The 24,945-nt window shown below is 49.6% G+C and overlaps 1 protein-coding gene across 4 annotated transcripts in view; it reads left to right on the plus strand.

Annotated features, from left to right (window-relative positions):
- hth (Meis homeobox homothorax) overlaps positions 1-24,945 on the plus strand; it is a 666,356-nt gene that overhangs the window by 352,150 nt on the left and 289,261 nt on the right. For all 4 annotated transcript variants that reach the window (XM_033482431.2, XM_033482432.2, XM_033482434.2 and 1 more), the window contains one exon: positions 19,015-19,122. In XM_033482431.2, the coding sequence (XP_033338322.1) occupies positions 19,015-19,122 (108 nt within the window). The remainder of the gene's footprint in view (positions 1-19,014; positions 19,123-24,945) is intronic.

Consider the following 24,945-nt stretch of genomic DNA (forward strand, 5'->3'; position numbering starts at 1 on the left):
AGCTCGCGATTGAAATTCGTTTGCCCGAGTTCCCGGATTACAGGGAAACTCCTGCGCGGGAAGTTTGAAAAAGTAGTTGAGCGCGACCAGAAAAAAGTTTCGCTCGTCCAGCGTCCCGTAATAGCAAAATCTCGGAATCGAGCTCGCGCCTTGCCGCGCAGTTGCAACTTTCCCGCGTAACCGGACACACACACACGTTGCGCGCAATAGGTCGCATAAGTTCCTCAAAACTGTCAGACCTATCCCGGCACGGAGCTCCGCTCGGCATTAAACTTTTAACCCGTTCCGATTCTTGCGGGGTTTTGCAAGCTCGCTCCGCGGAAACGTATCGATTGTTCATTATTGTCGCGGCTCGGGAACTTTGTCCAGTCAATCGACGTCACATTGTATACCTGGCCGCGCGCGGAAGCAACCCGAGGAAAGCCGACGGCATCTAATGAAGCTATAGCTAGGCACGGCAATTCCGGGGAACCGCGATTAATGATGAATGCGAGCCGGACCGAACAATGGACACGCGGTTCCATTAAAACGCGGCAACGTGTCGCGGCCGATCTCGCGGACCGTTTCGCTATCGAATCGCGCGACGGCCGTGAGAACCCTGACGCAGCCTGGGTTCACCGCGAGCACCGTGCACTCTAGATCAAATCGATTCGTTTCTACGACTAAGTAGCAACCACGATGCTCCCAGGTAACCGCTCATACGGGGAAATTAAATTGCAGCTGTGTGCAGCGGCGCGATGTTCTCCTGGCAGACACACGTTCGGTTGTCCCGAAGGTTCTTTTCGCAACGCATGCAACCGATATCGTTGGTCGGAAAGAACGGATATGCGAACAGCGATAAGCACCAGTTGCTGTTCGAAATTCCATTATTCGCTTCCAACAACTCGATAAATATATTCACCATCTCAGGGTAGACAAATTCGAATGCTCGATTTTCTTTATATTTTCATAGAACCCTGTACAATAGCTATTCTTCGTTATCGCGTAAACCACGCGTTTGTATTCCAGCTAGAACAGTAATCGTATTGAAAACAATTCCTGTTTGCATACCTGGGTTAATCGACCAGCGTTTTAACCGTGTCGAGCAATGGCGGGTTCCGCCTGCAAGCGTCTTCCATGACAAAATGGATTCGTCGGACAGGGTAGGAAACGTTCGGGTAATTGCGAGGTAGCCTCGGACGTTGTTGCTTTATCGACTAAGCGTCTTCCCTCCTTCGGGTGTCTGCCCCTTGCCCCGCTCGCCCCTGCCGTTACAATTATTATTCATCTTATCTTGGTCGATTTGCATTATATTTAAATTTAAATACACGGCCCGGTCGTCCGAACGGTCTCCTCCCCACCTGTCGGCCGGTGAGAGCCCTCCTCCTCGCGCGTACTCGTCTCGCTGTAAGTCGCGCTGGCAAGCGAGCGAGCGAGCGAGCGAGCGAGCACGGGGGTTACCCGGAGTAGCCACCCACCGACCGTAACTACCTCGGTCTAATTGCAGGCCGCGCGAAAACAATGCCGAAGTCGATACGATCACGTGACCAGCTCGAAATAATTCGTGGTCGTTTTCGTCGCGACCAGGGAGGGCCGAGGCCGGCCGAATCGTTCGCGTGGTTCCGCGTGAGAGTTCCGTCGGTCGGAGCTCCCAAGATTCGATGCCTCTTTTGTTCGGTTCCTCGGGGTTGAGCGGTGGCTAATTAAACGAAGAGTAACGCGTTCGTATTTGTGCGCGTAATTCAGGTTGGCCGCGATTCTCCGGGCTTTTTGCAACGTACGAAGGAAGTCGCTCGACGTTCCGTGAGAAAGCGCGAACGATTCCGATTCGTTCGCGGTTATCTTTTCGAGTCTGGCCTGTTCGAGGACAAGTCATCTTTCACCGATCGACGCCCGATCCCGGCAATATTCCCGAACCCTCGGCCGACGTCCTCATAAACATATCGAGCCGCAGACTATCGTCCCGACCTGCCTCAACTGAAACGTTAGCGGCGAAACGGCGTCATAAATAACGTCTTAAGTGTAGCGTCACGGCGTCGACCCTCTGCCGGGAGCGTGACCGACCTACGGGAAGTCCTTGCACCTAGAGTAACGAGCAATAAAAAGAATTCGTAATAGCGTTCCCGACATTGTGATCGTAATTCCGGGCAACAAAGCGTCGAGACGCGCCCCGGGAAGCCTCCTCCTCCTCCTCCTCCTCCATCACTCTCGCCTTCTCTTTGCATAGTCCCGTCCGTGTTCCCGCGCAACCGATACCAATCGCGAGTCCTATCCCTCGCACTCTTTTCGATTCAACCGATCGGAACGCGAGCTATCGCTTCCTTCTGCCGTTTTCTAAGGAACAAGCGGAAAGAAGAAGGTGGCGGAGAAGGGCGTCGGCGATAAATGTGACGTAGGGCGTCGCGACGTCCGTCAAGCCGCGTCGGTTGGTCCACCGACTACTCCTTTTCTCTCGCTCGCTCCCATCCCCTTGTCTGGTCTATCCTCTCGTTCTCACTCCCTCGTTCTCTCCCACCCTCTCTCTCTCTCTCTCTCTCTCTCTCTCTACTTCTCCCCGTCTCTTCAGTTTGCTCTATGCGCTTCGTCGGAGAGAATCTTCCACCTCCTCCGCGTTTCCCCCGTCCTCTTTCCTCGTGTCTCTCGGCTGAAACGAGCGAAATGCTTCTCGCAGGATCAAGGAAGAGCGCAGACTCCAAACGGCACCGCGGCGACCCCCGTGAATGGCGACCCTCACAAACCAATCGTATTCCCGTTTCCATCCCTCTTCGCTGCCGGAGGAGACTCCGACGGGAGTTTCCCTCCGCGCAACCCTGTCGACGTCGTTACTGTTACCCGGTCTGATCCCCTCCCCGTCTTCGCTCCCTTCCGACCCCCTTCCGTCCCCCTGCCGACCCCCTTCCACCTCGCGAGACTCGTCTCCACCCTTTCCAACCGGCTAGACGATCCGACGTTTCCAGCTTAATGCTGGCGATTTTCACGTTTTAATCGCGATCCAGATTATGCGGATCAAAGGAGGACTCGTGGAGCTCTCTCGAGGAGCTCTCTTTCCTCTCGCGAAGCGGAGTTCGTTGTCGCGGGGATCGTTCCGGATTTGACGAGCGACCGGCCTTCCGGATCCGAGCGCGCCCGATCGGTCAGCGTCTACGTGGCGAGCGAGCCTCGTGCTTAACGCGATCGCTTATCGGCCGTTACATAATGGAAACGTTGCCGCGTCGCCCGGCCATATTATTCGGATCTTGATCGACGCGGCGGACACGGTCGCCGGCTACGATTTGCAATTATTGTCGGCGCCGTTATCGACGCGCACCTGTCGCCGAGCCGAGCCGATAGCAGACGCGCGACTTAACGCGCCGCGTCGCTCGCGTGACGAACCGTGGCCACCCCCCATAGAGAGAACCAGCCGTCTGTTCTATCGTTGCCCGACGAGAAATTCGGCTTCGGCCATTTCGCGACCCACGTATGTTAACGTCGGAACGGGCCGCGCCGCGTAGCGTAGCGGCCGAAAGCCGCTGAATCCGCGGGTCTCCCGGCGATAGCTCGACGCGATAGAACTTTCTATCGATAATTGTGTTCCGCAGGAATTTATTAACGGGAAACGACGGATCGTAAAGCGGTCGCCGCGAGAGAAAGGTTGTATTTTTAACGGTATTTCTTGGGGAAATCGTTCGCCGCGTTTTTCCTCCCGAGCAAACCGAGAAGCCGGAGCATACGCTCGACGGTCCGTGGCGTTTCCTCGTGTATGACGATATATACACGCCGGCGTGTATAGCTATTCGGGTAGAAAACGGGCGCAAGCGGTGTATCGGGGGCGATATCGGGACGCGGCTTCCGGGCAAAGAAACATAAAGAAACGGGAGGGGTTGGGGCGGGGGGCGCGCCTCCGGGACAAAACAGCTGACGCCATGGCTGCCACCAGCCACGTTCCTCCGGTTCTCTTTTCTTCTTTCGTTTCTCCGCGCTGTTTCTTTCCCTCCCCAACGAGCTTTCCTTCTCTCTCCTCCTCCTCCTCCTCTTCCCTCCGCTTCCACTCCGCACCGCACCGTGCCGCCCGAGGGATTTAACAACAATTTGGTAAATTGCATCCCAGCCGGGGAAGAGAAAGAGAGAGAGAGAGAGAGAGAGAGAGAGAGAGAGAGAGAGAGAGTAACGGAGAAATCGGACTGAAAGAAAGCAGATGGTGGGGGTGGAACGGTGGGCTGGCCGGGTGGTGCAGCCGGTATCGTCGTCGCAGCGATATCGTTCCGGATCCTTTCTGCCACGAAAGTAATTAATGCCGCGGAAGATACGCGGGGAGAGCTGATTTCTCTTTCTCTCTTCCTATTTCTCCGTCTCCCGGGCTGTCTTCCTCTGCCGCCTTCCGCGCGCGGACGGTACGAGAAACGTTAGAAATCTCGCGACGGTTTTTAGATCGGGGAAATGGACGTGGAAGTATCCCCGGTGAGTTCCGGTGCGCCGGGATCAAGACCAAAGATACCACGGAGCAGTGATAAAGCGTCCGAACTATTTGTACCAGCGGCCCCGTCGGGAATAAATAGCGTTCGAGGTTTTCTAACGCGGTAAAAAGCGGCATCTTGTTAAAAATCGTCGCGTCCCGACAAAATAATCTGGGGAACGGCTTACCGTCCCGCTGACGCTGATAGACGTTCCGCGTAGCCTACTTCCGGTTCGCTCGCCGACCACGTACGAGCCGTAGCTGACGATTCTTATGGTTGCTCGTCGAATAATTTATTCATAAAGATCGTAGAACGTCGTCGACATCCTCGCATTATTCCCGCATAATGTAAAGCGTCGACTGCCGTGTCGTCGTCGCTGATATTGACCACGTTTCGAAATGCATTTTTACCGGTAATGCACCGGAGAAAGCTCGATATTGTTGGCATCGAAGGATTCAAATAAGAGGCGCGCGAAGGAATAATCTGGAGGAGTTTCGGTTGTTATCTAAATTATTTCAACGTCACTGCGTTTCCAGATGCGTTTCGTGAGGGATGCGTATGAAAATATATTATGTACCTAATCGATTCACAGATTGTTCGCGAAAATGAACAATTCGGGAAGAGGAGATACAATTTATGTTTATACGATTTTTATCGATTGTCGGTAACTAAAAAAACGAGCTGCAAGGCTCGAATAATCGTATCTCCTCTTCTCATATTGTCATATAAATAAAAATAGAAGAAATTTACTGTATTTAGCAGAGGACAAGTTTATGATAACGATGTGTAAAGGGCCGATGACTACGACTGCAAGAACCGAAGAACCGTGAATGTAATTTTTTTTTTCCCTGATACTATTATACTTTACGAGAGAGCTTTTATGCCTAAACGGCCGAGCCGATGTGCACTGCGTTAACGTTGCAAATATCGACAAAAATCGATCATTCGAGTATAGTATATCCACACTTAGCGACAAGGGCACAGCATCTACGGTGCTCAATTTTCCTTTTCGCAGTTGGCGTCAGTCGCGAATACGTCGAGGCAGGTCCGAGCGCCGTTCAAGCGTTGTTAGACGGGCGTCGACCATAACTCGGGACGGATCGTACGCGATTATGTTGAGTCCGATGTTTATAATGTCGATGGAAAGAAAAAAACGGTCGGGCGCAATGTAGCTGCGGTACGCGAAGCCTGGACGGTATTACGCGCGAATAAATACACGAAAGCAGCGGCGAGGCGAATTGATTGGCGGGTGGGCCTAAGGGTGAGCCGTAAGAATGCAGCGTCGGCGAGGCCTTTGTGTCTCGCGTTTTAACAAGCCACGGTGCATAAATTAATCCAGAAGCCCGATATCGTTTGATTCGCCGCTGCGCCGCCATGTCCGTCGAGGTGCACCCACCTCTCGCTCCGTCTCCGTTCCTCTCCCCCTGGCCAGTATTTACCCTCCCCACCGGCTGCGCCGGTTACCTGCCAATGCACGCTGCACTTCGTGTGTAATACCTTGCGGAGCGTGCATGCACCTTATGCACCCACCTCGATATACACTTTTTATGACCGCCGTGCTACCTTGAATGGTAGTCTCTCCCTTTGACGACCGGGCCGCCGTCCTTAAAACAGGTTCACCGGTTTTTTTCATAATATCCGTTCTATAACATTAGGCCTGCGGCCTCGGACACCTCTGTGCCAGAGGATCGTCGAACTCCGTGGAAAAGATCTATAGCGCGGCCGTGTGGCGGAGAAAGTTTTTTTTCGAAAAATCTCGTCTATCTTGCACAATGTCCGCGCGGGAGTGTCCGATGACATTATACCATTCACAATCCCCGGTAATCGATTTCTCCTCGAAACGATAAGCTGTCAGCGGGCCCAATGAGAGCGTCTGCCGATAAAACCGTTCGGGTCACCCTACCGGAAATTGAGTACCGTCTTGTCAGACCTCGTCGAAGACCGTTTCGGATCGGCTTTTTGCCGAGATGTTTACCGGTTCCGCGGTTCTTGGGCGACGTTACATATTCATCAAGCCGCGTTTATCGCCGGGAAATTCGCTGATAGAGAAACACGGGCAACGATCTCGAGAATCCGAGGGAAACGTTGTCGCGGCGCTTTTTGCCCGGTCTCTCCTCGTTTCCGCGTCTCTCTTTTTCATCCCGCTGGCCGGCCCCCGTTCTTTTCTCTTCTCTCCTCTCTCCTCTCTCCTCTCTCCTCTCTGCCCCCGCTCCCTACCCCCTCGCTCGACCGTTCCCTTCCGCTCTGGCAGCGTCGTGGATCAATACACCGTGGCAAAACGACAGTCCCGTAAACGTGATTGTTGCTCGATTTCTTGCGTCTTAATTGCCTCGCTCTCTTAACGACGCAATTACCCGAGAAAAAAGCGACCGGGTTGCCCGGCTTGTCCGCGCCCCTCTCCTCTCCCCTCGCCCTCGCTCTTGCGCCCGTGCGCTGCCTACGATACCCTCCTCCGTCGTGGTTACGGTTCAAACGATCCCGGCCTGCAAATTCATGCTCGGTAATCGCCGATAGCTCGATCCTCGAGGAGGAACACCGAGGAGCATCGTGTTAGTTCCACAGAACGCCGATACGCGGCGCTCAGGCTGGAACAGCCTATGGTTGCCGCGGCCGCCATCAGTTGGCAGCACAGGGAAGGCGCATTTCAAGTGCTGGCCAACGTGCAGCGCAACAAGAATGAATGCTAATGCAACAATTTTCTGATATTTCGTGCCGACGCGTCGTGTCCCTTCGATTAATTCCACCTTACCTGTAGTAGATCCATCGAATCCAATGTAATTTGCTTCGCGAGCTTTGGCGATGGTGCTTAATTGGTGGGAAATGTTTTTCATCCATTTTCGAGCTTCTCCTCTAGGATACATTTATTACGGTACGATGTAGGATCTCTGTTGCGGTCCAAAGAGAACGCCAACGTATAACAAATTCTGTACAAAAAATTCCAAATGCGAGATATATCAATCCTGATATTATCAGAAAAACTTCATTCGAGATAATTGCTTAATTAGTGGTGCAATTTGCCTGAGTTATGGCTCGGGTCTTGTTAGAGTCTATGCTCGAGATTGTTAGAGAGACGATATTTACTGTTACAGTTACACTAATCTACTCTGTTCTCAATAATTGTTCTGTTTAATTGCTACAGATTTTGCATCCTATTTCATCGATTTAGTGAAATTCGCTGGTGCATTTTATTATTACAATATTGTTAAGAATATCTAAGAATGTAAAAATATCTGCGATCGATATTTTAGGCTGAGCCGCAATGATACTTGGAGTACGACATTGTCAAAGCGAGTTTCGTTTCACCGTTTCAGTAAAAATAACATTCTGCTGGCGATAAAATCGTTTAAGTAATTTCTAAAGAGAAGATTGCGCATTTGTATAACATTCTTCACAAAACAAAAGCACCCTTTAGAATAATACCTGGATATCAATGTTCCATTTGTTTTTAAAATTTGTTGTACAAATAATCAAATTGGTACACATTTCTACAAATGTTGGCCTAAAACTGTTGGAAATGCAGCGACTACTAATGTTATTAAGCATGGCAAAAAAATGGAGGTTAATCGCGTTGTAGGGATTTTTCTGGACAATTCACAATCGAATCCCCTAGACGGTCCGGTCCCTCTGCCCCAGCCTCCGCCGGCATCCCTTCCGTCATCCCTGGGCGCGACCGATCGGCCGTCCCTTTGAAATATAAACACAGTGCATTTGCATGTTTTCCGGATTTAATTAGCTCCGATGCGATTATTAATTGCTCGTGGCCGCGGGAGTGGTCGCGCGTCGATACGCCCGCCGGCTCGCTCGTATTTACAATTTTCGTTCGTAAATAACAAACCGTGGCGACGCCGCGGGTCGGATTTTAACGAGGGAATTAATAATCCGGGAGGAAGGGGGATCGAAGGGGGATCGAAGGGGGGGCACTGACCGCCCGGCTGCCGAGGGGGGCGTCGGGGTGTGCGAATTCGAGCGAGCAGCGCGGAGAAAACGGCCGCGATTAGGCCAGAAGTTCATCGGAGCAGCTCGAATTTAAAAAACGCAACGAGCTTTTAATTGGCGTTGATTTTCTCGCGACAGAGGTCTGCGATGATTTTGAACAGAATTTCCGAGTCCCGTTGTCGTGTCGCGAATCTCGGAAACTGGAAACTGGATCTCTGGATCGTCGTGTCGCGCGTCTTATTGTTAGCCAGGTTGATGTGTTTTGCTTGTTCGCCGCGCGACCAGCGGTTTTATTTTTTGGCTGTAATTCAAGCCGGCGCGCGGGGTCAGTCCACAGGGACGCGCGAGATAGTTTATCATCGTTTAGTCCTCCCGACCTGCCGTAACATTTAAAAACTCTGCCTCTATCTCGGCCGGCGCGTATGCTCGCATCAGCTCGCAGACGCACTCTCGGTTGTTGTTCCGTGAAAAATCACGGTTCCTTGAATTCATCAAGAATTACTCTCGGCACTCTTCCTCCCATTTCGTCCTTTTAACCCAACGTTCTGCAAGACCGAAACGACCACGGGACGAAGGATGCGAGCTTCCGCTGAAACAATTTTCCGTCCCATGAAGCGTCATCGATCGGATCCCCGGAAGGATCGATCAAACTCCGAAAATGCCGAGCTCCTCGGGGGACAACCGGTCGATCCCGTAAAACCGTAGTAAAAGTATATCGTCTCTGGCGGACTTGTTCGTCACAAATTCCCCGGCTCCGTTTCCACGTAACATTAATTCCAGGCCGGCTAGAGGAAAACGCCTCGACGATCGGTACGTAAACGAGATATAGACGCGATCCGGCTCGCATCGGTGGAAGGAGGGCGGCTCAAAGGGGGAGGAAATTGAGGGGTCTGGGAAAGGGGACGTCAAGCGCCGTCGATTCGCCCTGAATTTACGCTAAGTGCACCGGTGTTGCAGCGACGGGACCGGTAATTCGGAGAACGTGGTCCCGGGGACCGGGGCGGGTCGTAGGTCGCCAGGCAGAATGCCAGAAAGAGAGAAGAGAATCGTGGCTGGGAACAGGGAACACGGTGGTGGTTTGCTCGAGCTTTGCGTCCTCCACCGTCCGAATTCAACGTCCTCCGTCTCCTCCTCCTCCTCCTCTTTCCCTCTCCGCGTTTCCACCTTCTGGTTGCACATGCACACGAATTCGGCATTGTAGCGCTAATTAAACCAGCGCGTGTCACGAGTCACGGGCTGACGTCACCCCGTGATTCCTGACCACCTCCGACCGCCCCCTCGCCCGCCACCTTCCACGCTCCGTTCGACCCCTCCTCCTAGCTCCATTCTCCTCTTGCACTCCGCTCCTCCTCCACCTCCACCACCTCCTCGTCCTCCTCGTCCTCCTCCTGCTCCGTCGCGCCGACTGGCTTTTGGCTGCCATCGATCAAACGGCCTCCGTTCCGAGCTACGTTTATAACTCGGCGAACAATCGGACGCGGATACGATAGGGTACGAAAGCGGCGCGGATTCCACGAGAAATTCCCTCGGCCTGCTTTCTTCCGTCGACGCGACGATAACTCACCTTTTCGTTTGTTGTTACAATAGGCCCGGCCGCCGCGTCCAGCGCTTTTACTTGGGCCCGACACACTGGAATAGACTCTACCCAAGAATACCCAAATTTAGGATTAGATAAAACAGGCCACCTGTGCGCATCGGCCTTGTACGGTCGCACGTTCACCTCTTCCTTTTATTCGAGACGTTGTTCGAAAACGCATCTTTCACCCCTTGCCGTACCATTTTTCTTCCGAGTTGCGATCACTAGAAGTTTTGCGATTATACTAATTTCTTAGAAGAAGAGAGAATTCGTATTTATTGTGCGCCTGAATTTCCTCGAATGTTTCAAAATTATGGAGAGCAGGACAGAACTTTATTCGAACTTGAAACAACGGAATAACATTTGTACTTAAGTGGTTATTACTGAAAATTCATAATTTGTTTAAAATTTCTTCAAAAGAACATCAGAATATATCATCGAGATCCATATCTGCTTAGAATTTGTCCCGAAACGTATCTTCAACATCCGTCTCTGCTTCAGAATTTCTCCAAAGATATATCAGAAGGTTACTTCAACATTCGTGTCAATTCCTACAAAAGTACTGCAGAATTTATCTAGAGAATCCATGCCGGGTTTAGAATCTCCGGAAACGCGCATCAAGATGTACCTTCAACGTCCGTGTCTGCTTCACAGTTTGTCTTTTCGATGTTTCAATGATAAAGTCATTTAATCATCTTGTAGACATCAGCAACGGATTTAGATTAGAATCAATGCAGCTACCTTCGTATCCACTAATGTACTATGGGCCATTTATACCATCGCCCTTAGAACATTTCCTTAACCCCTTGCACTACTTCCACTAATCTGACTCGTGATGAAAATTTTGTGCCAAAATTGAATATCACGAGTTTGACTCGTTGCTACAATTCCATGCCAAACATGAATATCATGAGTTTGACTAGGATATTTAATTATTTTATATATTATAATTATATATATATATATTTTATATATTATAATTATTTTATAATATTAATTAATATTATATCACTAAGATGTCGCGTTTCAAATTCTCCAGGGACCATTCCGGCGGACAAGTTTGGCACGGCTTTTTCAGAGTTTCGGCGTAGTGAAAGGGGTTAATTGCGCTATGCAATAATCAGTGCGTTCGATGTTCTATTTGTCAGTTCCGTCAAAGTCTCTAGAAACATGGTGAAAGGAGCCTGACCGAACAAGACGTTTCCTCTTCGGTTTTCCGCATCCAGTTTCCGAGCGCATCGTCGCGCGGCACCCATGTATATTCATCGTAGCGAACCTGCTCGAAGGTTCACGAAGCGGGTCACCACCGTTCAGAGCGGTGTCCGGTTAAAACGCGTCCGAATGTATCGGGCAGCATCGGTGCTAAGTGCCAATGTAAATTCGAGCGTCGCCGTTGGGAAGAGTGTTAATTGTGGATTTGCGTTTTATGGAGGAAGTCGCGGAAGCCGGCGTGTAGCAGCGCGGGCAACATCGAAGCCCGGTGCTCTCACCTGTCGCCGTTGAGTTACGTTAACACCTTTGTTCGATCTTATCGCCGGTTGACCAGGTTCCTTCGGGCCCGTTTCCATTACGCGTTTAATGGTAATCGCGGGTTCGCGCGACACGCCGAGAGAGAACCGTGGCTCGTTCCAGCGTTTGTCAGCCGCGCCTACGTGCGAGGAGGCTTGTGTACCTACGCGCCTACGTAGCCGAACTGAACCGAAGCGATCCGGCCCGGCCCGGCCCGGCCGGTTCCCGGGCTTATCTTTATTCCTCTTAATAACGTTCGTTTGGTTCGGCGCGCGTGTCGCGCTATCGCCGTCCTATCGGCCGCGTTTGCGTTTTCATTTCGCGGTAGTTAACTGCCTCGTTTACGCCGTGCCCGCCCCGCTGTCGTTGTCTTTTTCGACGCTGCGCTCTTGCGCTCCGATGTCTCGCCTCGCCTCGCCTCGCGTTGCGTTCGCGCTCCAGATCTAGCGCGATTATTCTTTTACGAGCCGAGGAGGAGTACCGTGGGTAAAGCGCGTATACGGTTCCCTGGCTTTCCTCCCGCGGTGCCGGCGATCGTTTCATGGTGCGAGCCCTCGCGCCTCCTAATTGAATTATCACGGGGCTGCGAGTCGCGCGATCAAAGAAGCAAGGCGACACGGAGATCCCGCCCCCTCTCCGAACAACGTTCCGTGCGCCGAGGGTGTCTTCGTGATCCCACCGGTCACGTGGAGAACGGAAGATGAAGACCGTGCCCGGCGAGATAGCGAAAATCGCGCGGCGTGCTGCTTAAAATTAATTACTATGCCGGCCGACGGTCAGTGAAGTCGTCCAGTTCATCCGACAGCCGGCTGTCCCGTAACACCGCAACCCACCGGCCATTACAAACTGCGTCCTGTTTATCAATTTGAATGCGAAAGACGAGCCGGGAGACGACGAGTCCGCGGCCCGCAACAAATTACGTTTATCGGCCGCCATTAATCACCCGGCGTCTCGAACATCTGCGAACGGGGCAAGCTCCCCACCCCCTGTCGAGAAAGACACTGCTCCCAGCCGCGAGCGGAAAATCGAACCGGTGATCGTGAAAAACACTCGTCCTTTTAGTCCACGGCTTAATCGAATGCCGCACACTCTCGCACGCTGTTCGCGTCTCAAAGTTCCACGACGACAGGCACCGTGTTCGTTCCTTGTCAAACGACATCCTCCACCCATCGTAGGAGATACACTTCGAAGATCATCGAACGATCTTATCGAGCGACATTCGTTTTTCCTGCGCGATTGAAAGAACCGGCAAGATCGCCGTAGAGGAGCATCGATAAAAATCATTCCGAGAGCACCGTAAGCACGCTGCTCGGGTTCCATTCGTTGGCCCGGGGATTACTTTGGTAGAGGCGGCGGAAAGATAGGGCATGCCCATCTCGAATAAATTTCGAGCCGGTGGGTGGTACCAGCTGAAAAGTTAAGGTTAGACGGAGGCTAGAGAAAGGAGCAACGGCGGCGGGAACGAAGAGGGGCGGAAAGAAACGAACGGAGAGAGATACACAAGCGACGGCAGAAGGAGAGCAGGTGCAAACTTGGCCTGTCAGGAAGTCGCTTACAGCTCGAGGACAAAAGCTTCCCGAGGGACTCGTGCGCGTCTGGAAGCGGGACTAGGGACGGAGGTCGGTCTGGATAGAGAAGATGCCGGCGAGGAAGGAGGTTGAAGGTGCCGCGAAGGTGGGGTGGAACGAGCCTAACTGTGAAATAACACGGTGGCCTCCTCAACCCTCGTCCCGAGGATACGAGTCTCATACGTCACTTCCTTACGGCGAAAGAGGGCGGTGTCTGAGGGTGGAAGCAGGTTATATTGATTTATTTATACCGAGAACGCAGCCCTAATACGATGGGGTTATTGGGAATGTATCTGTATCCGGGATGCGTCTTCGCATCCGCGTCGATAACGCCTAGATCCTTGTCCGAACTCTCGCGCATCCTTCAAACGTTTCGTCATTAGATCCTTGCAAAAGTTCCCGAGCTTGTTAGTTGGCAGATACAAAATGACGCGATTACCTCTTTGCTAACATTTTATTATATCCTAAGCATTTTAGTTCACTTGATTTTATTTTCTTAACTATGCCATTTCTTGATTTAGAACGATTGTTTTCAATTCGCGTTGCAACGAGCTTTGAAAATAGTCTTCGTTCGATGTTGGATTTATCTAAGAAATATACAAGAATCTTTTATATTTCTTCCTCGAATTCTTAAGACAATTTAGTTTCATAGCTTACATTCGGATGTTCATCTTAAAATCGACAAGATCCGTGACTGCGTGACAAGATTTCGCTTTTATCTGTTCGCTCTGGTTCCTCGGATCGTACGGTGAAACGCGTGCCGTATTCGTTCTTTAAAACAAAGTCGTAGTTACATTGAAAAGTGTATTTCAAAAGTGTCTTATTTAATGAATAATGGAACAAATTCAAGTACCGATTTCGCTCCGACTTTATACGCAGAGTGAAGCGTATAAAGGATGACCGCAAGAGGAAGAGGGAAATCGCTGACGAAATCTCGCAGCCTCTCAATTGAGAATATTCGAGAGCCGGTGGCGATGGTCCTCGAGGGACTGGGTCAAACGGTGCACCGCGAAAAATATGGCAAACAAAATAATTAGAAGCGTTCCGAAACCGATGACGGCAGAAGGAAGGGGCAGAGGCAGAAGAGGCTGATGGAACCGCGTGGCGATGCAATTGAGGATACGCAGGGGACCAACGAAAGAGGTTCAACGAACCGGGACCAGGGCGGTTGTTAACGCGAGTGAATCAGTCGCGGACCCGATACCGATCCGTCGCTCGAATTACGTACCAATTTACAATCGTCGAGCATGGTAATCCGTAAAAATAAACCGGCGCTGCTCGGCTCGGCGTGGCGCGACGCGACGCGGTGCGGCGCGGCGCGGCGCGGTCGCGTGCGTATCAGGCTCGGATTCTCGGGTTCGGATGACGCGGTCGCCGAATCGTGGCCCGATCCTTCTCGTCCTCCTCTCTGGTTTCATCTGCTACATGACTCGACCGCGTGGCATGACTGTCGCTAACACGCGAGCCCCGAAGTTAACCCGCAATTTAGTCAAGAGAGCGATCGTTCAAAAGAGACGTCTCACTTGATGCCACTTAACGAATCCCTCCGCAACCCTTTCTTTCTGCCTCTCCCCCTCTCTCTCTCTCTCTCTCTCTCTTTATGATCGTCTCTTTGGCGCTCTCTCCATATCGGTCTCTCTTTGTCTCCGGAGGAGCGGCGACGGCCGACTCGCGCTCGTTTCCAGATGCGACGATTGCTCAGCTCAGAACACGGAATCGGCCGTGATTAAAGTTTCAGGGGCGGAATAATTCATGACGCGGTTTGAGCGCCTCAATGAATTCGGATCGTCGCTCTCCTATCCGCTCCGCGGAGTTTCCTCGAATTCAATTACACGCCGGTGGCTCGCGCGCCGCGTTCCTGGGGGCCGGCGCGCGTTCTGCGCGATGTTCAATTAACGTCCGCGTCCGTAACTCACCGCTGCGATCGTGGAATATGAAAAAAGAGGAGAGGAGAGGAGAGCGCGAGCGAGCGAACACACGAGCGAGCTTTCTTCGCGGAAACCGGCGCGGCCTGGTGGACGTGCCCCACGGAATCCACGGCATCCAAGCGTGGACATGAAAGGCATTCCAGGACGTCTTTCGGAATTCCCACGATAAATCACGGTTATGGGGTTGACGGGGTGACGCGTATGATTACACCCTGTCTCTTAGCGGCTATAAATTTCTTGCCGGCCGGCTCCACCTCCGCTCCGCGATCCTACAGGTATCCGGAGTCCCGTTTCATCGTGGAACAGTTGTGACTCACGTCTAATGGCTCGACCACGAAACCGAATGATCCCGAAGCATCGTTCATCCGCGGAACGTCCCTTTGCACACCGAGTATCGAGACGGTCCGTAACCGGAGTCACGATCCTTCTCCATCGGTCCCTGCCTCCACTGAAATATTGTCATCAACTACGGTATCATTAAAGATTCGTCCCTCGACGTTCGGGTCATTGGTCGGTCCGATCTCGAATCCCGCCTTAACTATCCCTCTCGTGTCGGCGGGCCCTGTCATTTGGCCAGGCCACAAATTAACCTGGCTAACCATAACCGTTGGCGACGATCCGGGCGCACCTTTCGCGCCGGGCCCCGGAATTCGAGCGCGGCCCGCGTTTTTAAATCCATTAGCCCCTGTCCGGCATTAAATCACCGCGCCAACAATGTTTTTTTCCTGCCGAATATCATGGCTCCATCGACACCGCGCGTCGCGCCGCAAAAACCTGGCTCCCAATTAATTAAGGTCCACCGGTCGCTAAACGTTCCGGTGTATCACAGGGGAACAGCTGATACGGCGACACGCCGCCGCCGCTGCCGCCGCCGCCACCGGTGCTCTGCGTCGGCCACGAGAACCGAGGAAGCAATCTCCCGCTTTTCAAGAATATAATTTTCGCTCGGAGGATGGTCGCTATATTTCCAAGATAAGGCTGTAGAGCTCCGGCGGATCCTCCGCCGCTAGACCGGCGAGACCCTACTCTCTCGTGTGAAATTACTTCGCTCCGCGGCTTACTCTTATCCCCCGGTGCCACCCTTTCTTACCGTGTATCCTCATTCAGCCGGGATCTCCCTGGAAATAAAGTAGATACCTTTCCTATTTTCGCATCCGGAAAATTGCAATACCTCGGCTACACGGGACTGCCTGTCGGTCTTATAAATCAGTCCCGCCGCTGCAGCGTTAATCGCGTCGCAGCTCGTTCGCTTTCTCCCTCGCCCCGCCACGGTGTCTTTGACCCTTCTCCGGCGCGGAAATTTAACGCGTAACTACGTTTTGATCAATCGTCCCGTTCCCGTTCGAATTTATTAACACCGTCGAATCTCACGAAATCAAAGTAATTTAGTTAGCGAGACCTAAATTGCGAAGATAAGATGTATTCACTGGCTATCGATCTTCCCGCAACAGCAGATAAATGGGACAAATGGGACAAATCTGAAGAATATCATTCGAGAAATACTTTTTGGCTATTATCACATTCTAAATTCTTCTCGCGGCTGTAACACTAAACATTGCGAGCTCTCTCAACGTGAGCTCTCTATCTAGACTTTTTGTAATTTTTATTACAAGGCAAATTTAAACGAGGGTATTTATTCAATTGATTCTTCGCACTCCGAAGATTTGTCTAACATACCTAACCAGCAATTCGAAGCTGAAATTTTGCTGAACCAAATCGAATTGAAATCAAAATCATTGCGTGCGCTGCTTTAACATTTCATAATTTCGTATTTTTATTTACGTATTTTTTGCTTGATTACCTTATGTGACATGAACATACGTATAGCGCCGCGCGCGCGTACACGCATTATCTATTACTCGTTAAAATATTTACAACGGCGTGGTAAATTTAGCGGTGATTGCGCAGATCATCCCAACGATGCGTTCAGCGAAAATTAGTTCACCGCCCGGAGCCTTAACACATTAATACGCAATTATACTCTCGGATCGAATTACAACTAGAACCAGGTGGGCCAGGGTTAGCCGAGTACGTTGGCGGCGACGCGTTCTCGCATTGCTGCACCGGCGTATCCGCGAATTAGCCTAGTCGTTGTCGATGCCTGTATCAATCACGTTTAATTGAGAAATATAATCCTGGCCAGCCCGCTCCGAATCGGTATATCCCCCGATAAGTTTTTGCACCGGTAGGCGCGGGCGCGCGCGGTTTGAGCGAGTGCCGGCTCTTAACGCAACAAGCTCCTCGCACGTTTATCTAATTATTATAATTGCACGATTATTCTTGGTCGAACGAGGTGAGTCCGCGGCGCGGCGCAGCGCGGCGCAGCGCAGCGCGCAGGGGTGAGATCGCATGCTGGCCGTCGTCCGGCCCGGCGAAAAAGAACGAAAGAACTAACGGGATATATATGGAGCAGCACGCGATAGGATCTCCCGGTCGAAGTCGTGATGCAAACGATCACGAATTCTTTGCTCCCTTTGTATCGGCCGTTTCTGCATTCTTTCGGTGCATACGTGCCCCTCAGCGCCGCCCGCCGTTCACGTAATAGCCGCTCCACCGCGGAATTTTTCCGCGAGACCGTTCATTTTTCCATTGGTGGACCGGGCTCGGTTATTGGCCGGCGAGTGGACTCTCCTTTCCCTGCGAATTTATGTTCCCTCATTGGTCGACGTAGACTCCAAGCCAGCCGAATGGCCAGCGCTTCGATCGTTCGACCCCCGCGCGCGGGGTGAGTGTGCTGTTTGCTTTAAATTAGAAACCCTCGAGGAAAAGGAAGGGCGTCGTTCCAATTTATAACGATATTCGATTTTAAATATAATTTTCACCTGCCAGAGTCTTTCTGCGGACGTCACCTCGGGCGACCTTGAAGGTCGCACTTACAATCGTGAGCATTGAAAATTCTGAATGATAATAATTGTCTGCACTTACATTTTAGGGTATGCGATACGAGGTTAACCCTTTACGGTCAAAAGTATATTCTTCCTTTTATTTCAGAATTTGTTGTAACGAAATCGATGCAACGTAACTGGAATTAGAAATACCGCATAAGTTATTCTTGAATAGAGTGCGAATCTAGAAAATAAACAATTAATGCAAAAGTCAATGTCGAGTCTGACTCGACATAGGAGCGCAAAGGGTTAATGATAAATTTCTTTTTTATTTTTATTGTACTTGTGCAACACACAGTTATACAAATTCTCTCGTTGTTTACTTCTGTCACAAATTATTATTATTATTATCATCATTATTATTATTATTATTATTATTATTATTATGCATCGATGCATATGCAGCCTCTTCGAATTTGATTTTATTTAGATTATTACATAATACATTGGCCCACAAAAGTGTTCGAGCACCTTTTAAAATGCAATAACTTTTTTCAAACTGAACTAAGCGACCTGAATTTCTTTTTAGATGATAGCGGGACTAGTCTACCACACAGTGGCCGAAATGCTGTTTTCTAAATTTTTTACTTGGAACGACAAAAAAAAGAAATAAAAGAACTGTCGTCTTTTAACATTTTCTATCTGAGCCTATAACGAAAACTTAAAAAATGTCTCTCGTCGATCTAGGTTACTTATTAGCATGCTGAACATTTTATCGAAATCAGTTGACGTTGTTATGTGTTATAACAAATTAAAGATGGCAAAAATCACGAAAGGCATTTTTTATATTTCATATAGGTTCAAATAAAAAAATTAAAAAACGAGGGATTTTAATTAGTTCTTTTCATTCCAAGTAATAGCAAAATTAAAAAAGAAAGCGTTTTAGTCATCGTCCAGTAGACTAGTCCCTCTATTATTGAACAAAGACGCAAGTCATTTGGTTCAGTTTTGAGAAAGTTATTGCATTTTAAAAGGTGTACGAACACTTTTGTGAAGTAACGTGATTTAAACATGGAACCCATGTCTTTATCTTTGCGCCGAAGGAAAAGCGTTTTCCTTTGCTGATCCCGATGTAGTCATAAGTTCGCGATGCGAATTTGATCGCGTCGACCCGCTCGCCGCGTGTCGCGCGCGATGTACATTTGCGCTGTGTATTTGATGGATACAGATGATGAATCGAATTTGTTTCTTTTGCTTCAGGTAAATGGTGTCCGCGTAGGGAATGGAGTTCTCCGCCGGACGCGCAGCGAGCGGCGAGCGAGGCGCGCCGTGGTGTTCTTTACTCTTCCGTCTTCCTCGGTAGTCCCGGTAAGTCTTTACGAAACTTCTCTCTTTGCCGCTTCAGCTTCGAAACTTCCATCGCCTCTCCAAATTGAATATCTTCGGGAAATATGGCCGCGAGCTCTTTCGCCAGCGCGGGGCTCGGCTCGCGGGCTCAAACTCCCGTGAAATTTCACCACCCGTACGTTATCCTTAATTAAACGGGACGCTACGCCTGTTTAACCGTGTCCCGGGCCCCAGTTCCCGCATTAATCGCGAATAGAGATTCTCCTGCTTGTCTTTCGCGCCTCTTCGATCGCCCTTGGATTAACCGGCGAGTACCACGGTTCTCGTGCGTCGACGAAGCAACCCGAGTGAATTCATTCGAATTCTGGAGGTACACCTTTTGTCTATGGTCACATAGGGTATCGTGTTTTCTCATGTTTGTCGCATAACGTACAATAACAGTGATCTACGGAATCTGTATTATTTTTTTATATACACGAGGTTCAACGCGTGATCTTAATAGTATTTTTATTTACGCCGAATACAAATATGCAATCCGTTTTCCATCGCATGAAATTGTTGAGTAACGCGAAGTTCAATATTCGATAATTACTGTGATTCTATATTGTTAACAACGTACAAAACGTTACCTAAAAAGTGATCCCGATCGAGTGTCCGGTAGTAATCAGCCGGCACATTAATACTCCACTTGCAAACAAATGTTAAATTCCATTTGAAACATTGCTGTTTCATTTGAAACAACGAGTTTCAGTGATTCGATGCCGAATTAGATGAAAGTGGGAGGAAAAGGCCGATTCCGGATTCGGATACAGCTAAGAGAAACGCATAAGAATCGGTGTAAATATTCTCTGTAACAAAAATCGTGTTTACCCGTGTAATTTGAGACAACTTGAAACGACTTGACATCTGATTGTGCGTTCTGAGACGTTCTGCGAATGTGAATAATAGAAACGGTAGACTAGATAGCTAATATGATTAGTTGGAAAATGGAGGACTCGAGAGGTGTTTGCGAAAAGGATTCTTTTCGTAACTGGTCTACAGATTCTAAATATACTAGTCTCCGCTAGCTATCTTCTAGACGCAGAAATAAGTGGAAAATTACGATTATTACCTGGAAAACTTATCTTGTAATAAATTCATCAAAATCTCCTATTTCTAATTCTAATACACGCTAAACTCTTCAGGCTCTTATTATACAACCTGGTTATTATAAAGCACATTATAATAAATAGTAAATATAATACGGATAAGAAAATAATTCCAGTTATTGACATCTGCTTAAATAGAATCTCGAAAATTATAATAAAATCTAAAAACCGGAAAAATGTGTACCGATATTCCTGAATTTCCGTTTCTGTAAGGGTGATGTACCCTCGTCGTGGAAAGTATGTTGACAGCTTTTCAAACGGAATAACTTTTTCAAGATTGGTTCAAATCACTTGAATTTCTTTTAGATGACAGAGGCACAGGTTTCCTAGACACTGGCTATACTACTTTCCTTTTACTTTGCTATTCCTTGGAATGACAAACAAAATTTTTTCAACTCATGGTTTTTAACCATTTTATCCGAGCCTATAACAAAAATTTAGAAAATGCCTTTTCTAGATCCTCGTAACTTATAAGCGTACTGAAAATTTCATCGAAATCGGTTGACCTAGAGTCGAGCTACAAGCGTTCAAGGACTTGAGGAAACTGTAGATTTTGCACAGTTCTTGGTCGAAACAGTCAAAAATCGGGATAAAACTGCGATTCTCGCGATCTTTAATTGTTTACAGTGTATTTCACGATCAACCGATTTCTATGAAATTTTCGGTACGCGTATACTTCACCAGGATCTACCAAACGTATTTTTTTAACACTAAACCTACCGAGCACTAATTTCTGTTGCCCTGTAAGAACGATAAAACCGAATCTATTTAGACTTCCCATAATTTTTATTACAACGAATACTCGGACTGTGAAATTCATTTAATAATTTTCTTATGAAAAAGTCTCTATAATCTCAGCAATTTTAAAATTCAAAATGTAAAACCGGGGGGGGGGGTCGTTTCGACCGACTTGGTAGGTTTAGCGTTAAATTTCCGTTACAAGTTCAGACAAAAAAGTTAAAAAACAAGAGTGTTTTCTTTATTGTTTTGTTCGTCATTTCAAGAAATAACAAAAACCAAGATTTGAGGATATCGGTAGGATCGGCAGCGCGGAAGAGCTGGAATCGAGACAAGAGTGGGAATAAGACTGGAAAAATCGGATTCTCGTGGACGCGTTTGTAAACGCGAGGCGCGACGTACGCGGGCCGCTGTGGGAGGAGCGCGATCGTCCGCGGCATAAACAAGTTTTAATCGTGCCTCGGGCATTCGTCGCGTTGAATAAATATTGATATCGGGTGACGCGACGGCCAATCAGAATCGGGGCTTATAAAACAAGCCGCTTACACCTCCGCCTGTCTATCGCGGCGCACACACGCGCTCCCCACCTATCCCGTCGGCGCGCGTTATTTCGCGACCGTTCGCGCCGGTGCTGTCGCGGGAAGAGGAGGAAGAGAGCAGAAGAAGGAACGGAGAAGACTCTCGCCGCCACCTGGAAAACTCTGGGAAACTCGTCTTGAAACGTGCCGACCATTTTTCGTTGCCGGTCGCGCGCGGCCGCGATGGTCAGCGGACAGCAAGGTCGGGCATTCGATAAGCATCGGGGGCTCTCGGTGTCCGAGGCCTGGTGGAAACGATCCGCGGGCCCTGTCGAGCCTCGATTTCTCCCTTAATTAAATTACGCGGCCGCCAAGGAGCTCGCCGATAAGAGGACGTAAATCACTTTCAGTCGATAACTAATCGAACGATTCCGAGACGCGTCTTGCCTGTGCCGGGTCCCTTCTCCTCGTTCTCGAAGACGGGGAGCACCGCGCATGCGCCCGTTTCCTCGTCCCTCTTGCCACCCTTCGTTCCTCTTGCACTCTCTGTGCCCTCTTCCTCGGCGCTCGAAGGAACGGAGGGAATATGAGCGAATGCCAGAGGTAGAGAGAACCTCGCCGTGCCGGAGCGAGTAGAAGACCGTCGCGTCGGGGAGCGACGGGAGCCGACGACGCGAGGCAGAGGAAGAGGAAGCGAGACGGCGAGCTGCGAGGGAATCGGCGGAACGCTCGGAGGAAAAGGGACGCGCGTGCTGGCAGAACGAGAGAGACGGCCAGAGGGCGAATCGGGCTGGAAGAGAGAGAAACGAGTGCCGTCTCCATGGCAACGAGGCGAGGCGGGAATGCGACGGTAACCATGGCAGCCGCGGGTTACTCTCTCTCTCTCTCGGACCGACCTGCCTGTCCGTGTCCCTCTTTCCGCTCCCTCGTCCTCTTCGTTCGCCTCTCTCGCCTCTGGACCTCTTCCTTCCGCCCACGGACCGAGCCACGAGCTCGGATCCGCAAAGAGAAGGTGGAGCGGTCTCTCGGAGCTGCGCTCTGGAGAAACGTTCCACTTCCTTTTCGCTTTTTCTCTCTTTCCGTCCTCCCCTCTTTCCGTCCGCCTATCTCTTTCTATTTCTCCCTCTCGTTCCCTCTCCGCGCCCTGCGGCTTCACTTTTAATAATAGTAATGCGTTTTCGGCGGACTGCTTAAGACACGGGCAAACGCGCGGGGTGTCCTGCACTCGCCCTGCCAAACCGTGTCTTCTTCTCTACCGAATGTAGGAAAAATGTTGGTCGAATAAAATGTGCAGAAATATGTAGATGCCGCGGAATAGAATTTTCTCGTTTCGAGGCTTGTTTCTTTCGACCCACGAGTGCTGGTCAGTAGCGCAGGCTGTCCGTGTACATGACTTACCCTTTCCACTTCTCGCGTTGCTGCAAGCAGAGGAGTCGGTACGCAGAATGTACGTATATCGAATGTACATCAGAAACGAACGAGCTTCTTCTCCTTTAGAAACGGAGTTTCGCGCAAAACAAGACTTGTCGGCACTAGTGACAGAATGCAGGAGTTTGTTTCTTGAGAATTTTAATCAGTTGCAAACAGTTCAACGATATTGTTAGATCACTAGTGTTTGCTATAAATGCATGAACATATAATGGTCCGATAATGACCATTGAACATTATGCAACGATTTTCTTGCCGTTTCTATACCCAACTTTTGCAAGACTCCTTTCTTGCTCCAGCTCGCGGCGTAATAATGGTTTAGCTTATCGCATCTCTGCAAATGGAACCGGACCATAAGTGGAAACATTCTTTTCTTCGGTGTTAATTTCTCGGAAAACCGTTGCAACGATAAGTGGAAAATGCTTTTTCTGAAACGACGCGACTTCGCGGAATTATTTTCGAAGAACCGCCTTCTGTATTCGTTCACGATTCGAAACTTCCCCGGACCGGTGTTTATCCAGCTGAGGATCGATCTCTCGGCCCGCGTATTTCCGTTTCCGGTCTGCCGGGGCAGTTCCTACAGTTTCCATTTGTTAGAGTGTCATGCCGGTTCCGCGGCGGTGCGTTAATGTTGTTTTTAAAAAGGTCCCGGGGCCGTATTAATTAATCGGGAATACGGAAACGGGGGATAAATTTTATCTCGGCCACGCAGCCCGACTGTTAATAATGAATCGTTAATGCTAATTTTTGATTTATGCGTTCATAATCTTTCCCCTCGCCGCGTCTCGCCGCGATCACCCGACCCCGGGACCCGCGGACGTTTTTGAATGTGGACCGATATCGGTGACTGAATTAAACGATCGGCCGGATGCGCGGGATAAATTTCGTTGCAGGACGTGCCGGTTATTAATAATCACTATTTCCTAGCAGTTCGTTAATAGGGACGATGGTACACCATTACGCTTCGCGATTTACGCGATTCCTACCGTTCGGTCGCGGGTTTAGCCGGCTCGAAGAGTATACAAAATGATTTTTCGGCGCTTCTTCGTTTCGATCATATATTCGTCGTATATTTGCAAATTTCATCATATAGGTTAATAGTTTTATTCTACAAATTATTGTGCGTGCGAGCTGTTTCTTTCACAAACTTACCGTCGTAACTCAATGTACAGTAATCTCTTCCTAATTCGCGCTCAAATTGCGTACAGAAATGGACAATTTGGGAAAAGGAGATACGATTATCCTCCTCTTATCCCAAATTGTCCATTTTTGTGCGCAATCTGAGCGCGAATTAGGAAGAAATGATCGTATTCGCATTCCTACCCTTTAAAGGTTAGCATTAAACCTCCCATTGTGGTGAAATTCAGATTATTTATTTTTGAACTGTAGAAATTGCGAAGATTCTTTCTTCGGAATCGATTCAATGAAAATTCCTCGATACAAGCTTACATTGTAACGAAAATGGCAAAACAACTGAATAAATTCAGTCTTGTCATTTTGAATTCTTCGCGAAATACTGCAGTTCGTTGCCATTCTTTTTACACTGCACAAATCTGCATATCCGTGCGATATTTATTTTACCGTTCTCCGTTGAAATTTGTTTCCGTTCGTTCTCCTCGAGCATCTCGAGACCGAAAGGTAGTTTCTGTTCGCTGGAACAGCTAACGTGCACCCAATGTAAGAGTTCTCGGTAGGGCCGCTTTGAATTTTCACGGTCCGAGAAGCCTCGAAAAACCCGTGACGGCGACGGGAGCGTTTAGCTAGCACGTAGCGTAAAAGCTATCGACATTCTTCGACGCGGAAACCGGCCGCGCTGGAAGACCGAATCCTAGATGGAACAGCAGGGCTGATTATGTATGAGCGCCGTGGAATCCCGGGATACCAAGCGACGTTCAACTCCCGATACGTCGGCTGTCGCGTCGCGGAGAATCGAGTTTCCGCGCAGCCGACGACGACGACGACGACGACATTAACGCGTCTACATTTTCCTCGGCCATGTATTCTCGTTGGGT

Source organism: Megalopta genalis, unplaced genomic scaffold (genome assembly GCF_051020955.1).
Source record: "Megalopta genalis isolate 19385.01 unplaced genomic scaffold, iyMegGena1_principal scaffold0020, whole genome shotgun sequence".
NCBI classification, from domain to species: domain Eukaryota; kingdom Metazoa; phylum Arthropoda; class Insecta; order Hymenoptera; family Halictidae; genus Megalopta; species Megalopta genalis.